This window comes from Muntiacus reevesi, chromosome 15 (genome assembly GCF_963930625.1).
Source record: "Muntiacus reevesi chromosome 15, mMunRee1.1, whole genome shotgun sequence".
Lineage (NCBI taxonomy): Eukaryota > Metazoa > Chordata > Mammalia > Artiodactyla > Cervidae > Muntiacus > Muntiacus reevesi.
Window position 1 is genome coordinate 54,957,214 of NC_089263.1, and position 15,541 is coordinate 54,972,754.

Consider the following 15,541-nt stretch of genomic DNA (forward strand, 5'->3'; position numbering starts at 1 on the left):
ACTGAGATACTAGCACTTTCATTTTTTTGGGGGGACCTACAGACAAAATGCAGAAATACACACGAACCGCCAAAGGTCCACCAGCACACTGCATCCCAGCCTGGACACCGAGAGCCTGGAAACAGGGCTTACCAGAGAATAAACCTCCTCAAGGTTATTTCAAATATGCCCCAAATAACTCAACGGAGATATGTTTAATGAGGTGGATCCATGCACAGTGCTCATTCTACAGGCTGAAACTTGGGTGATCCAACCAAAATACAGAACCTTTTGTTACAGATCTTATCAACTGATGATTGTAGACAGGGAAATTAACCCCTGTGGGTCAGGACTGAGGCTCTTTCTGGCTAAATAAAGAAGCCCTCCTTTGTTTGCAATCAAATTGTTCAGAGATGAAATCCAGGCAAACAAGTGGGGGTTGGGGAGGGGGAGGTTAGCAGAATAGGCTGCAAATAGCCAAGAGGCATATGTGTAACTTTGCTCCCAAAGCCTCCACTTGGGTTCTATACTAATTGCTGTCTCACACGTGAACGAAAATCAGAAAACGCAACCGTGCTCACGGGAGGGGGATCTCAGGCCAGTGTCCGTGGCTGCCCCCTCTTCAAGGTCTGGCCTTCGGAACAATCCAGGCAGAGTCACTCATCAAATGGAGATTGACTTTTATCTGATTACCCGATGGAGAAACATCCTTCTCCATCGCACAGGAGCACGCTGTGGGAAAGGCGTTTTGCAGACTGCAGGGAAAAGTTAGGCCTTGGCTTCCCTCCTGCTCGGCCAGTGGAAAATTACAAAGAAAGCGAGGCTGCCCTCTGCTCTCCGCAGGGGTTCTTCCTGGGCCCCCGAAAACACAGAGAGAAACCGGAAACGGAGGGAGCCTGCTTACCCGGGGCGGAGAGGAGTCTGGGCGGCGGCGGGGGCGGCGGGGGCGGCGGCAGCGGGGGCGGGGGCCGGCACTGGCAGACGTGCTGACAGCTGTCGGTCACCTTGGAGCAGGACTTCTGGGGCTCGCCGTGCGTCACCTGCAGAGATGGGCACAAGTGCCCAGGAGAAGCCAGTGAGGCAACTGGGAGCCCAGATGCTCTCTCCCCACCGCCCCCCACACTCCTCACCACCCCCGGCCTGGGCAGGAAGGACAGAAGCTAGGTTGGCTCAAAGGAAACCGCGTTATGGGAGGCTGGCCCATCTGGACTGGAGAGCAAGGTTTCATTTCTGGCCCTGCCAGGAGCCAGCCATGGGACGGGGGCAATAGGCTTGGGCACCCGTGAGAGGCAGAGGAGTGCTCGAAGGTGAACTCCTAGAATCTCCCCACCGAACAAACGAGGAAACTGAGGCCCAGGCGGGAGAAGTGGCCCCCTGAGGCTCTCACACCCAGACGGTGACAGAACGTTGATTCCACCTCCTCAGTGACCTGACCCACTGCCTGCTTCTCCAGTCTTCCTTGCTCCCTGGCAGGACCAAACCCTTGCCTCCTCTCTGGCCACAGCTCTGGATGGCCTTCCTGTGTCCACTCTGGGCCAGCGTCCCCTCATCTTGAAGGAGGACCCTTACCCAGCCAGGCCTCCTCTTTGGTGGCTGTGTGACTAAGGGGACCAGAGCAACATTCCCAGTGTTATCCACGAGGCCCGCGAGTGGTCTGGTGGGAAATACACCTGATCAAACTGCCTGCACCCAGCCCCCACCAGCCCTGAATGCCTGTCCACAGCTCAGGAGATCCACAGGGCCCTGCGCGGGAGGGTGGCCCTCCCTTCATGCTCTGGCCCTCTGCTCTGCTCTGCTCTCAAAGCCCTCTTTCCGGTCCTTGGCTCCTGGCCGTGATCCCGCCTTTTGCACTGGCTGCTCCTGGAATTTTCTCCCACACCTTTCCCCCTCCTTTACCCGTTATTCAGCTTGGCTATCACCTCCTCAGGGAAGCATCTCTGACCGCCCTGGCCAGATCACCTCGCCATTACAAGCTCTCCTGGTACTGGATTTCATTCTACGGGACAGAAATCCACATCGGAGTGTTTACCCAGTTCATCCTCTTTACTGGACTCTAAGGTCTGTGGGGTCAGGAGTCAGGCCTTTTTCCTCTCGCCTTCATATCACCTAAGCACCTGCCTGAAATTTACCAGAATCCACACCTCTTGAATCCTGGACTGGTGCTCTTTCGACTTCAGTCTCAGCTTCCCCATGTGTAAGCTACAAAGGGGAGCAAAAGTGGGTGGGTGTCCACCTAGGGGATGCCAGCCCTGCTTGCACGTTAGAATCTCCAGGCATCTTTAAAAGATACTCATGTCTGAGCCTCTCTCATCCCACTCAAATCAGAATTTCTGCAGGTGGAGCTGGGCATGCGAATTTTGTTGAAGCATCCCGGGTTAAACTTCCAGTGCATAGCCAGTGAGAGAATGGCTGGTTTAGACCCATTCCCAGCATCCCTCCCTATGGCAGACCGCCATACATCTTTGATTCTAGCATTCTCTGCCTGTCCTGGAGAAGAGCTGATTTAGACATGAAGGAAAGGGTTGATGGTCACCTGCTACCTCAGGGAGGCCCACAGTTTATTTCTCTGGCTGTCATCTCCCATGAGTAGAAACCCACAACCCCAGTTTCTCTGGAACTGGCTAGGTTAGGCCTGCCTTTAGAGGCCAGTGTAGACCTGTCTTTGGAGGCCAGCGTAGACCCTCTGCTGCACGTGTCCCGGGCTGGCAGAGATGGCCAGCAGGGCTCAGCTGCTCCCTTGACACATGGCAGATGTGAGCAGGAAGGGTAATGGCCGCAGGAGGTGGGCTGATTTACAGCCCTGACTGAATATCTACAAGGCCACGAAGCTCCTGCTCACCACCTTTTAGTGTTTTTAAAGGACCACTGACTGCACTTCAAACCCTGGAAGGCCATCTTATCTCGCAAGAACATATCCTCAGATGGTGAGCCTTTTCTCAGTTATCTTATGGAGACGATGAACTCCTTAGACGTCACGGCCAAACCACTGGGTTCTCCCCCAGCGCAGTGGTCAGCCCTCTCATCACCCATCATGCAGACTGTTCTCTGGATTACGACCTTCCAAGACCCTGGGGCCTGCTTGAAAGCTCCCTTCTCCCAACCTCTGGCCTCTGAGATCGCTTCTCCACTGAACTCCACCAAGTGTGTGAACATCAAGCAAAGCCGTTGCCAAAGCAATACTTCCCCCCCTCCAAGGTGCACTTCACACGAGAAGGTTCATGATGAGCACGTTTGTTTAACCTGGCCCAACCCAGTGCCCTATTTTTGTGAGAGGCTAGAAGGGCACAGATGGATCAGAGGACTTCATGTGATGAAATTACAAGCAGAGAAACCAGGAGCGAGTTTCGAGGTGGAAGGGGGCAGGGAAGTGAAGGCACACTCTACATCTTAAGCATCCGGTCTCTAGTATCATGGTCCCACTGAAAAGTGAGTGAGCACAACTGCTTAACCAACCACAAGAACACACTAATGTTGGCATCACCCTATTAGCCAGCCTGGGTGGGCTGTCCCTCTCCCGGAGGTGGGGGCCCACTTGGGTCCTTCACTAGTTTGGACTAGTACAAGCCGGTGGCTGCCGAACCTTTCTTGACTGACAGCTGGTAACACAGGCCCTTCATCCACATCTGTACGTCCTTCAGGCCCAGCTCTTACATGGTCTTCCCAGGCAAGCCATCCTGAAGCCCACAGCCCCCAGAATTAGACCCAGCTACCCAGAGCTGCCCCTTCACTCCATAAACTCTCCTCTCTGGGGGCACTTTCCCCCTGTTATGTAATGTCTGTCTCCCCACCCCCCCAACACACACACACACACACACACTCACACACAGTGGTGTGAGCATCTTGGAACAGAGAGGCAGGTGGGTCTGTGCTGGATGAGTCCTGATGGAACATGACTTCCTGAGCCCTGCTGTGTGTCAGCCCCATGACACAGGCGCTGATTTCACCACGAGAATAATCGAGAGATGGAGCTGGTATCATCCATACCTATAGGACGACAGGCTGGGCAAGGCTGAGTGATGGACCAGAGGTGCCCAGGGCCCGGCACTCGGCTGGTGCTCAGTGCAAACATGATGGAAAGTCTGCCCGGCAGTGGGCAAACATGGAACCTACCCCGTACACCAGCTCCGGGTCCACTAGTTCCGCGGATCGGTAGTGTTTTGTTTAGACCAGTGAAGAGGAACCCGCAATACCACACGCTTGTCTCAGTCCCTGGCCTGGTTGGGTTACATCCTGGGGAGTCTCACAGGAGAGTAAACTTGCCCCTAAGTCACCTGCTCTTAGCTGGACTTGGCTAAGAAGGAGCAGAGGCCCAGAGAGGGTCAGTGACCCACCTAAAGCCTGTGACCACCTTTTATTCAGTTTTGCCATCACCTGCCTTCCTTTCCGCTCTGCAGTGTTCTCCTGAGGCTGAATCCCGAGGTCCAGAGAGGTCCCGAGAGGTCCCGCAGTCCCTGGCATCTGGTCCCCGGCACTGTGGTCTGGGGAACACGGGGCTCGTGGCAGCCAGTTCCCACACCTGGCTTCCTCAATATAAATCAATTTTGGTGAAAATCAATTAGAAAGAAACCCTCCAGACAAGTAGAATGGATAAAATCTTGGCTGGAGGCGCTGGAAAAATAATCTACAAATGATAATGAGTCCCTGAATCCATCCACTTCTCCTCATTCCACGGCCAGAGCCCTAAACCAAGTCACCACCACGTCTTCACATCTCCCTGCCTCTCTCCGGGGCTGCCTGGTAAACTATAGGAATCATAAATTATAGGACACCCTGTAAAGTTTTAGGTAAACAATAAACATTTTCAAGTATAAATTTATCCCAAAGACTGTATGGGGTATTCCTATGCGTAAGAATAATCCATTTTCTATCTGAAAATTTAACTGGACAGTCTATATTCTTTTTAAATAATTTTTTTGATGTGGACCACTACTTTAAGCCTATATTGAATTTATTACAATATTGCTTCTCTTTTATGTGTTGGTTTTTTGGCCACCAGGAATGTGGGATCTTAACTCTCTGACCAAGAACTAAACCCGCAACCCCTGCATTGGAAGGCAAAGTCTTAACCACTGGACCACAACGGAAGTCCCCAGATTGTATTTTTGTTAGCTAAATCTGGCAACCTGACTCTCATCAACCCCTTGCCTCGCTCCTTCCCTGAATCCTAATCTTGTGTTGAAGCTGGTCGGAGATTTCTAAAATGCTAATTTAAGACTGTGTCATCTCTTTCTTAGAAAAACTTTCCTGGCCCCCAGAGGCTTCAGGATCAAGTCTGAACTGTAAGACACACTGTTAGTGGCTTACAACAGAAGCCTTGCCTGGGGAACCCCTCCCAGGGGTTCTTCCAATGCCCTGCCCTCTCCTCCCACCTGGGGGCTGTTCCCTCCACAGTCTGGACACTTCACTCAACTCACAGTTGCATCCTGACTCCTGACTTCTTGTTCCTGTCTCGGCTAAAGCACTGCGCCTGCATTTTCTCTGGATCTTCCACCAGCTTCCATCTCTAAGCTATTTGCTCCTACTGAGCGCACTTGCCTACCATGACTTAACAATCTCTCCAGTGCCAGACTGTCAGTGCCAAGAAGGCAGGGACCACTAGATCCCCTGCCCTTAACATGGGTCCTGGCAAACAGTAGGTGCCAGATAAATGCAGGTGACTAAATAAGTGAAGCTGTAATGACTGTCCATAGGGGCGGGGGCTTGGCAATCGCTTGGGTCCGGGATGGTTCCTTGTTGCCGCTCAGAGACCCACAGGCCCGGATCTGAGCCTGTCTCCTCGATGACTGCTTTTGGAGGGCGCCCACAAAGATGATGGCTTCTGGCATCTTTTATCAAGACAGGCCAGCACCACAGTAACTTGATGAGACACACTCCTGTCACACCTAATAAATTCGCCAGCCTGTCATCCTCTTTACTTGCAGAAAAAAAGGACTCATCTGGAAGTGAACTTAGAAGAACCCTAAATCACAAAAGCTCAGAATATCAATTCCAGACACATGAAGGAAAAAAAGAGAAAAGGTTTAACCGTGCCCCCACCAACCTTGTGGCTATTTAATGTCATCTGACTTTAATGATTAAGTTTCTTTTCATCCAGGCAGCAGCCAGAGGCTCCGGGCTGATCTCAAGGCTGGAACCTGGTGCTTGGAGGGACCACACAAAGCTCTGGCTTCATCAACCATCCTGTTAATTACAGGACTTGGTTGTGCTGGCTCACACTGCCAGATGTTTACAACTCCTCCAGCAAAAAGCTCATGAAAGCATAGACAGATTTTTTTCTATTCAAGAAACTCCTATGACGTCACACATGATAATCTCTCCACTTAAAGGGAAACACATGACTTTGCTCACTTCAAGTTTTCTCCCCTCTCTTCTCCTGAATTCAGCTCTGTTGCTCAAAAACCAGATCAATTCATTCCAAAGCCCCCTTTCCCCTTGGGTTCTCAGTTCTTATCATTTGTAGATTATTTTTCCAGCGCCTCCAGCCAAGATTTTATCCATTCTACTTGTCTGGAGGGTTTCTTTCTAATTGATTTTCACAAAAATTGATTTATATTGAGTAAGGACATCTGAAACACACACACACATACACACACATCTGCTGGTGGAAGTACTGCCTGGCTGAAGGACACTGCCTAAAAAAGGAGCTACTTTACAGAATTATTTCTCTTGGTGGTGGGGATGTGTGGGGAGGTGGTAGGTCTGCTGTCTCTTTCCTGCTAGTTCCCACAGCAGAATTCCAGTTCTTGGAGATTAACAACGTCACCATGTTGCTCTCCATACTAGCTGGAAAAGTCTCCCAGAAGAGGGCAAACTGTAAACAAATGAATATAAAAAGGAAGTGAGCTGAACATCTGAGGTTCAGCTAAAAGTTGAATGAGAAGAACTGGTCCCAAACCTCCCAAATGTTTAGAAGTGACAAAATTCTGGATCCCAAGAAGGCACAGCTGAGTTTAATAGCTGCTGTTTCACACATTAAACAAAGCTGTCAGTTCCTAAGGGAAAACAATTGTGAGTGAGACAGGCAAGTCAGAGAAGAAAGCAGAGGATGGGCCCGGTACTGGCGAGGGGTGGTGTATACACCCCACCGCCCCCACTCAAGCAGACCCACTTTCTCAAGCTCTCCACCTAGATAGCTGGTTCCAGCATTAGGGCCCCTAGTTCTCTCCTAGCGGTCACCAGGGCTGCCATCCAAACAGGACTGACCAAGCTCGTTCTCAGCGGGGCCCTGTCGCTTGGGACAGCTCATGAAACTTGGTGGCCTGGCAAGCAGGGTTGCCCCATCCCTTCTTCTCTGGACTGTCACCTCCTACTGAGGGCAACTATCTGAATAGTCCCCAGCCCCCAAAATGCCACCAGGAGAACACGAAGCTGCAAATATCCCAGAGTGGGCATTTCAATGTCTGAAATGGTAAAAATGTCCTCCAGACCCTGCTGAATCTCTAGCAATTCAAAAGTGTTGCTGGGACTATGTAGCAATCAACGGCTAGCCAGACAGATGCGCGATGTTACTGTTGGTGACTTCCTAACATCAATAATGGCAGAAACAGCTTCCATTCAGTGTTTAGGATGGTCGAGGCACCACACTAAATCATCTTTGTCTCATCAGGTACTTATAACTGCACAGTGAGGAAGTAGAAACTAAGGTCCAGAGAAGTTAATCACACTGCCTAAAGTCCCCCAGCTGGCAAGGGGCAGAGCTGGGGCTCAAAATTCACCGTGCATATGTGCTAAGTTGCTTCTGTCTTGTCCAACTCTTTGCGATCCTAAGGACTGCACCTGCCAGGTTCCTCTGTCCATGGGATTCTCCAGGCAACAATACTGGAGGGGGTTGCCGAGCCCTCCTCCAGGGGATCTTCCCAACCCAGGGAGCTGGCAACAAATTCCACCTCTTCACCATTCCAATGGATCACTGACTGTGGGTTCTGGGAAGCTCTAGGGACCATCCCAACTGGAGTTGGTGGCTATTTGGTGTCTGTCCTGGGGGCATGGTGGGCCCAGGGTGAGGATTCCATCCTCAGGCAATCCTTACGGATGGACAGCACCTTTCTACATTCCCCCATCAGTGGCCACCTTGCAAAATCTGTCCCACATCCTCAGCTCCACTACCTGCAAGAGTAGTGAGCTGAACCACTTCTGAGTTGAAGTCCAGTTAAAGAAGGCTACTGTGAAGTTTTACTGGTGGCTCTGATAGGAAGGCCTGGTGTGCTGCAACTCATGGGGTCGCAAAGAGTTGGACACGACTGAGCGACTGAACTGAACTGATAGGAAAAGAAGGTATATTCTTGGGATCATTTTTTTCCTTCTAAGTTTGCCAAAGCTCTAAGGTTTCTTTCTCTGCATTTCTGCAATGGAATATTATCATCCAGAAGGTATTCCCTGTGACCTGTGTGTTCCAAGGTGCTGTCCTGCGGGCCTCATTCTGCAGGCCAGGACTGAAGTCTCCTTCAGGAGTTTCTTATCTTTCTATGGCCAAAGTACGGGGAGCCGGAGCATCTTTTCTTTCCCTAAACTCTTCCCGGGACCAATCAGACGGGCAACCGCAGAAAGTCAGGGTCGTGGGAGTGAAGGGACAACCACCCGCTACCCCGCCCTGCCCAGGAGGTCGTCCTGGGCGCGCAGCCCGCGCCGCCGCTCACCTGCACGAAGCCCCAGAGCGGGTGGAGCGCGCAGTGCAGCAGCAGTGACGGCCAGCAGCAGCCTCGGCGCAGCACCAGATCCCGGAGGAGCATCTCGGCCCGCGGCTCCCGCTCCCGGGGCGAACTGTCAGGGGAGCAAATCTCGAGTCAGCCGGGTGCCACAGGCACCATCCTGGTGGCGCACCCGCACCCGCAGCAGTCCGCACGCGGTGGGCACTCCCCTCACCCTGGGGCACCCTTGTGACCCAAGCCTGGCCCTTCACTCCGGCTTGCACCCTCGCCGACCCTTGGTGCACGCTCACGGAGGCCGGCATTCCGGAACTCACACTCCGTCGTGGCGCACGCCCCCGAAATCCTGTGTGCGTACCCTGGCCCCAGGCACACCTCCAGAAACAGCCAAGCGCTCTTCTCGAGCCCATGCACCGCCCCAGAAACAGTCGTGCACAACTCTCTCCCACTGTGAGCACACTTCAAACCCGGCGGGCGCCCGCTCACCCTGCGTGCACACCCACAGAACCTGCCGCTCACACCCACCGACTCCTGCCCGCACACTCGCTGACCCCCGCATGTACGGCACCGTGAAATCACACGCCGCGGGCACCCTGTCTGCCCCGCCGGCCCTCACTGCGCACACTGCAACAGAGGCACCTCGGTGCGCTCCCCGCTAGCCCTCGCGCGCTCCGCCGAGCCCCGGCCTCCCGCCTCAGGGCGGGGGCTTCCCCTGCGTCTCCATCTCCGCCCGCACCCCTCCAGTGACTCACGCCACCTTGCCTGGCGGCGGCCCCCACCGATCTTCGGCGCGGGGAAGAGAGGTCCTCGCTCGCTCCCCCCGCCCGAGGCAGAATCTGATCGCTAGCCGCCGGACGGCCCCCATTTAAAGCCAGCCGCCTCCCCAGTCCCCCGCCCTCTAGGCGGGGCCTCGGTCCTCACCCTGGCGACTGCGCGGGCGCCGAGGGGCTTCACATGCCCAGGAGGAACGCCGGGCACTGGAGCAAAAGTTTGCGCGCGGCTTGGGCCTCCGGGGCTGCTGAGCCCGGGGCCCGGGCAGGGCGCGCTTGCACGGGGCGCAGGGCGCGGTGGCTCCGGGCTGCGCCTGGCCGCGCGCGGGCCGGGAGGGGCGGCACCCCGCGTCCAGGGCCCGGGCGGGCTGCCGAGGCGGAGGCGGAGGGCGGGGAAAGTCTCCCCCGAGCCTCCCGGAGCCGGCGGCGCGTGCCCTCCCCGGGTCCCCGCCCTTCGCGGTGGCGCCGCGCGGCTGCCCGGGGCGCGGGGGTGCCCGGGCTCGGGCCGCCCCTCACGCCGGCCCGCGAGAAGCAGCGGCTAGAGGCGCTGGTTAGGAGCGCCCGCTCGGGCCGCAAGGCCGCGGGCGGAAGCGAAATAAATAATGCACGAAAAAGGAAAACAGACGTGAGCCGAGCCAGAGCTCGCCCGCCTCCCGCCTGGTGCTGCGCGCCCGCCCGCGCTCCCCGCCGCCGCCGCCAGCGCCGCTGCAGTGATTCCTCGTCTCCATCTAGCGAGGCTATTGTGTATTGGGCGCTTTATAATTTATTTATCCACCCGCGAGGAAGAGGACTCCCAGCTCCCGAGGGGTCTTGCTCCTTGCCTGCTGTCCTCTTCCCCTCCCGCCCCCCCTTACAAGTTGCTTTGAGGCGGCGAGAAGAGGGTAAGGACTGACTTGCGGAGACCCCTTCTGTTGCGATCGGACTCCCTCCCCTCCCCCGCCCCATTCCGAAGGAGGAGAAAATGCCCGGGTGGCCCGGGCTGGAGGTTCAGGCCGCCCCTCCCGGAGCCAAGTGCTGTGTTCACCCTTCTGTGGTCCCGGGCCTGGACACCGCTCCGGCCAGATGACTGCATCTTGGAAGGAGTTGCCGATGACTCCTGGGGAGGGCCTCTCCACCCTCCACCACTGCTTTTCACAAACTCCTATTTGAGGCAAGATTGTCAACAAGTCGGTGGCGAAGTAGCGCGTTATATCTCTCTGAAACAAGCCGCCCCGGGCCCCCGGCCTCCACCGCAGGTACGCACGGCCTCTGCTGATGGGGTGGAAGCACTTGGCAAGCGCTTTGATTGATTGAGTGGCCTTCCAGAGCACCCCACCCCGTCCTCCCGCAAGGCATGGACAATCCTATTTTTAGCTGGGGTCAGGACAGCGAGCGGAGAGCCTGACATCATCGCTCATTCATCGATGGAACATTTACTTAGTTTCTTTCCCGCATCTCTCCAGGCACCCTTGTCACCCCATATAAACACACACTCTTTGAGTATCAGCTGCTCTGCAAACCAGCTTTCAGACAAATTTCTTAGCGACCTCTTCTGTGCTGAGTGCTGACCCCAGGCGATTCTCCTCCATACACTCTCTGTAGAGACAGACGCATCTGAGCCAGTGAGATGCTTGGATCCAAGCGAGAATGAGGCCCCGCCCCTTCCCTCTAACAGCTTGGGGTCTGATCTAGGAGACATCTAAATCCCTGGTGGCTCAGAGGTAAAGAATCTGCCTGCCAATGCAGGAGATACAGGCGCGATCCCTGGGTCGGGAAGATCTTCTGGAGAAGGAAATAGCAACCCACTCCAGTATTCTTGCCTGGAGAATCCCAGGGACAGAGGAGCCTGGTGGGCTGCCGTCTATGGGGTCGCACAGAGTCAGACACGACTGAAGCGCCTTAGCAGCAGCACCAGCAGCCAGTATTCTTGCCTGGAAAACCCCATGGACAGAGGAGCCTGTAGGGGCTACAGTTCACCGGGTCGCAAAGAGTCAGACACGACTGAGGCTGAGCACGCACTAGGAGACAGATAATAAAGCCAGACAGTCCCCTGTCCACAGCCATCCCACTGTCCACTGGCATTCTGCTGTCAGCTATAATGTGATAAAACCACAATAAGCGGAGGTCAGAGCAATGAAGACTGGGGGGAGGGTCAGGAAAGCCTTGCAAGATGGGGTAAACTGCTAGGAGTGGGGGAATATTTCAAGCATTGGGAACCCCTTGGGCAAAGATGTGGAGATACTTGTTCATTGGTTCATTCATTCCATATATGGTGTCTGGGAATATCTACTAAGGATCAGATAGACCATTATGTACTGGGTATACGACAGTGGACAAATCTGCTGTGTTGCCTTTAAGGAACCCACCATCTAGGGAGGAGGGAAGATAGTTTTGGTGTTGTGAGGGAGAAGCTTCCTGGATGTCTTTCTTTCACCAATGGTTTGAAGCAGGAGAATGAGGCATCAAATGAACCCTATTGATCAGTTGAGGTTAAAATAACACTGCACATTCTATTACCTTCCCATTTAAGCTAGCCAGGGTATTTGGTTAAGTCCGTGATGTCAATCTTTTCTTGTGACAGCAGCCCCTGAGGTTAATATGGAGCTCTGTGCTACTGAAAAATGTTCTTAAATCAGATTTTAATTCAATTCTTACATCTCTGTGGGGTAAATGTGATTGCCCCATTTGATAAGTTCAGAGATAAGGCTTTCCAGAATCACATAGTTGCTCACCTGGGATTCAGAAGTCTGGCCCCAAACAGAAGACTGATACTTCGGGAGAACCTAGGTGGGTTATGCGAGCTGGTAAGCCTGCGTTATCCATTCTTGTCGTCAGTATTCCTGCACTGAACCCTGTCTGTCTATTTCTTGAGTGTCACCTGGCTCCACCTTCTCCCAACTCTCCTAACACGGTGAAATATGACACCTCCCTGAGGGTGAAAACGCAGTTCTGTCTTGGACCCCCTGTTGCCATGGCAGGACCCAGGGAGGCTTGACTCCTCTCATCCCTTCTAGACCCAGATGGAAACCCATACCTTGTCTGGGATGTCTGGGATCTGCCTACCTGGGCCAGGCATCTCTACTCAGAAATTCAGAAAAGTTAAACCTTGTAGCAAATTTTGACCAACAAAAGACAAGAGATGGGAAGGGCCCCGCATATGGATGGTAGCAGTTCTTTGACCTGTCAGGAGGCGTCCAGGAGATGTGACTGAGTAACTGGCAACATTTTTTCCAAAGATGCAGCCAACTCAGATAACACACAATCTCATATTTACTGCCCACCTTCCTTTGGTGGCTCAGTGGTAAAGAATCCGCCTGCAATGCAGGAGACCTGGGTTCCATCTCTGGGTCAGGAAGATCCCCTGGAAGAGGAAATGTCTACCCACTCCAGTATTCTTGCCTGCAAAATCCCATGGACAGAGGAGCCTGACAGGCTACATACAGTCCATACGGTCACAAAAGAGTCAGACATGACTGAAGTGACTTAGAGGCAGCAGCAATTCCTTCCTCACTTCCTTTTTCCTTTTATTTTTCTTGCCCTAGGACTGTAGCCCTCAATAAAGTATAAGCAAGCGATCATTGCTTCATGCTCTTTCACCTAAGAAACCAGGGACAGTGCGTACCACAAGTGGTCCAGAAAGTAAGTCTTCATAATGAGATGTTGGAGCTGCACTTCCCATGTGTCTGGAAGCCACAGGGGCCCCATTACTAAGGGGGAGCAGATCATATCAAGCATGCAGTTGACATTACTATTTCTAAAGCTTTGCCACTGGCTTAGTGAAATGAGATGGAATAGAAAGCAAGGCTATGGGAGGTCTAGTGTCCACTACATTTAATCAATGCAAGGAAATGATAATCATAAGGATTGTGAGGTTAGATGGCTTCTTCTGACAGTCCTAAAGGTTTTGCAGCATGGAAGTGATAGGGAAGCTGTTTGCCAGATTAAGGCAAGTTTTGTGAAAGCTTTAAAGACACTTTCATCTCTTGACACCCACAAAGCAGACTGTGCTGAAAAGTAGACTCAGGATTTGATTTTAAGAGTGGCAGAGCTGGAAAGCATACTACACGTGCAGCCATACAGGTGTTCACATCAAGGCTCTGATAGGTAAGAAGCTGGACCTTGTGATATAGAATGGGAATACTGGGGTGAATAAGCCTCAAAATCTTGGGCCTGCAGGAATAAGTGGTTCAACTAGTTGCTTACGGAAAGAACAATACTGAAAACTCAGGGGCATGGAGGTCAGGTACATAGTCAATGGATGAACTCATGGGAGTAGACACAAAAGATATGTTTCCTGCTTGATATTCATACTCACCAGGGAGCATTGATTGGCAGGGAGGCTCTCTGCAATCTGTTGGACAAGCATGACCCATCCTGTGGAAGCTAGCCAGCCTTTCTCTCTGGTCATCTGAGTGCTCCTCTGAATGACAGCCTGATCTGCTGAAGGCTGAGCTATGGCCTTCAGCTTGGCGACAACAACCTGTGGGGTTGGGTCATTGTTCTCCTGGATGTAGTGTGAGTTGACAGGTGTGTCTCCAACAGTAAAAAGACACGAAATCTGGGAACCAAGAAGTGAGGTAAGATTGGCCCTTCTGAGCCCACCTACCAGTGAGATTCCTGCAGAGCCTGTGCTTCTTGCTCCTGCAAATGTAGACTCTGAAGGGTTAGAGGTCCTGGCTCCTAGAAGCTGAAGCTTCCACCAATGCAACAGTAAGGGTTGCACAAAACTGAAAGCTGTAATTACTACCTGGGCACCTTGGGCTTTTCTTGCCAGTGGACCAGCAGAGAGAGGAGTTGCAACAGTGATAGGATGATCATCCTTGATCACCGTGGGCATCTTGGATTGCCGTTACACAGGGTCTTGTCTTGTGCTCATGCTCGGTCATGTGTGACTCTTTGTGAATCTTTGGACTGTAGCCCACCAGGCTCCTTTGTCCATGGGATTTTTTCAGGTAAGAATAATGGAGTGGGCTGCCATGTCCTCCTCCAGGGGATCTTCCCAACCCAGGGATCTCCTGTGTCTCCTGCGTTGCAGGCAGATTCTTTACCCACTGAGCTAATGGGGAGGATTTGTTACACAGTGAGCGCAGTGCATACCTGGTGCAATGAACTGAATTATGTACACTCTCCTCTAATTCATATGCTGAAGCCATAATTCACCAGTGTGACTGTATTTGGAGAAATGGTCTTTAGGAGGAAATGAAGGTTAAATGAGGTCCTAAGGGTAGGGCCCTAATCCGATAGGATTAGTGCCCTTCCAAGAAGAGGAAGACAGATCAGAACTCTCTCTCTCTCTCTCTCTCTCTCTCTCTCTCTGCATGTATTCAGAGGAAAGGCCTTGCAAGTCAGGAAGAGAGCTCTCACCAGAAACTGACTTTGCTGGACCTTTATCTAGGACTTGCAGCCTCCAGAACTGTGAGAAAGTGAATTTCTGTTGTTTAGGTCACCCAGCCTGTGGTGTTTTGTTACAGCAGCTTGAGCTGATACTCTAGGATTCTCTGGAGCATCTCCTCTCAGAGATAACTTGAATGGGTAGTTAAAGACATCCAAAGACCCTCCAGGTAGGACCCCAGATCAACTGAAAAGCTGGCCATAGAAATCTAGAGTGGGAAGTTTGGATGGGTGAAGATGATGCAATCAGTTATGGCCCTGAGACCAGCAGCAGCAGAAGGACATAGCTTGATTTGCTCATGCTGCTCTGTCTTGTTGCTGCTGCTGCTGCTGCTGCTAAATCACTTCAGTTGTGTCCGACTCTGTGCGACCCCATAGACAGCAGCCCACCAGGCTCCCCCGTCCCTGGGATTCTCCAGGCAAGAACACTGGAGTGGGTTGCCATTTCCTTCTCTAATGCATGAAAGTGAAAAGTGAAAGTGAAGTTGCTCAGTCGTGTCTGACTCTTCACGACCCCATGGACTGCAGCCCACCAGGCTCCTCCATCCATGGGATTTTCCAGGCAAGAGTACTGGAGTGGGGTGCCATCGCCTTCTCTGTCTTGTTAGGAGGTTACAATCAACCACTTCAAAAATTGGACTTGCACCTTCGCTGTCAAATTGATGGCATTTTCTTCTCAAGTTAGACACAAATAGCATAGGAGGATGTGATCAATTTTGAATAATGCAAGGACTGCCTTGGACCCTATTTAGGCACCTGGATTTGTTTGGCTCTATC

The 15,541-nt window shown here is 52.8% G+C and overlaps 1 protein-coding gene across 1 annotated transcript in view; it reads right to left on the bottom strand.

Moving 5' to 3' along the window:
• PRIMA1 (proline rich membrane anchor 1) overlaps nt 1-9,692 on the bottom strand; it is a 68,974-nt gene extending 59,282 nt beyond the window's left edge. Inside the window, exons 1-3 of the mRNA XM_065906344.1 lie at nt 9,546-9,692; nt 8,616-8,739; nt 884-1,019 (exon numbers count right to left, since the gene is read on the bottom strand). Of these exons, the coding sequence (XP_065762416.1) occupies nt 884-1,019; nt 8,616-8,708 (229 nt within the window). The 5' untranslated portion in view covers nt 8,709-8,739; nt 9,546-9,692. The remainder of the gene's footprint in view (nt 1-883; nt 1,020-8,615; nt 8,740-9,545) is intronic.
• Nucleotides 9,693-15,541: the final 5,849 nt, after the last annotated feature.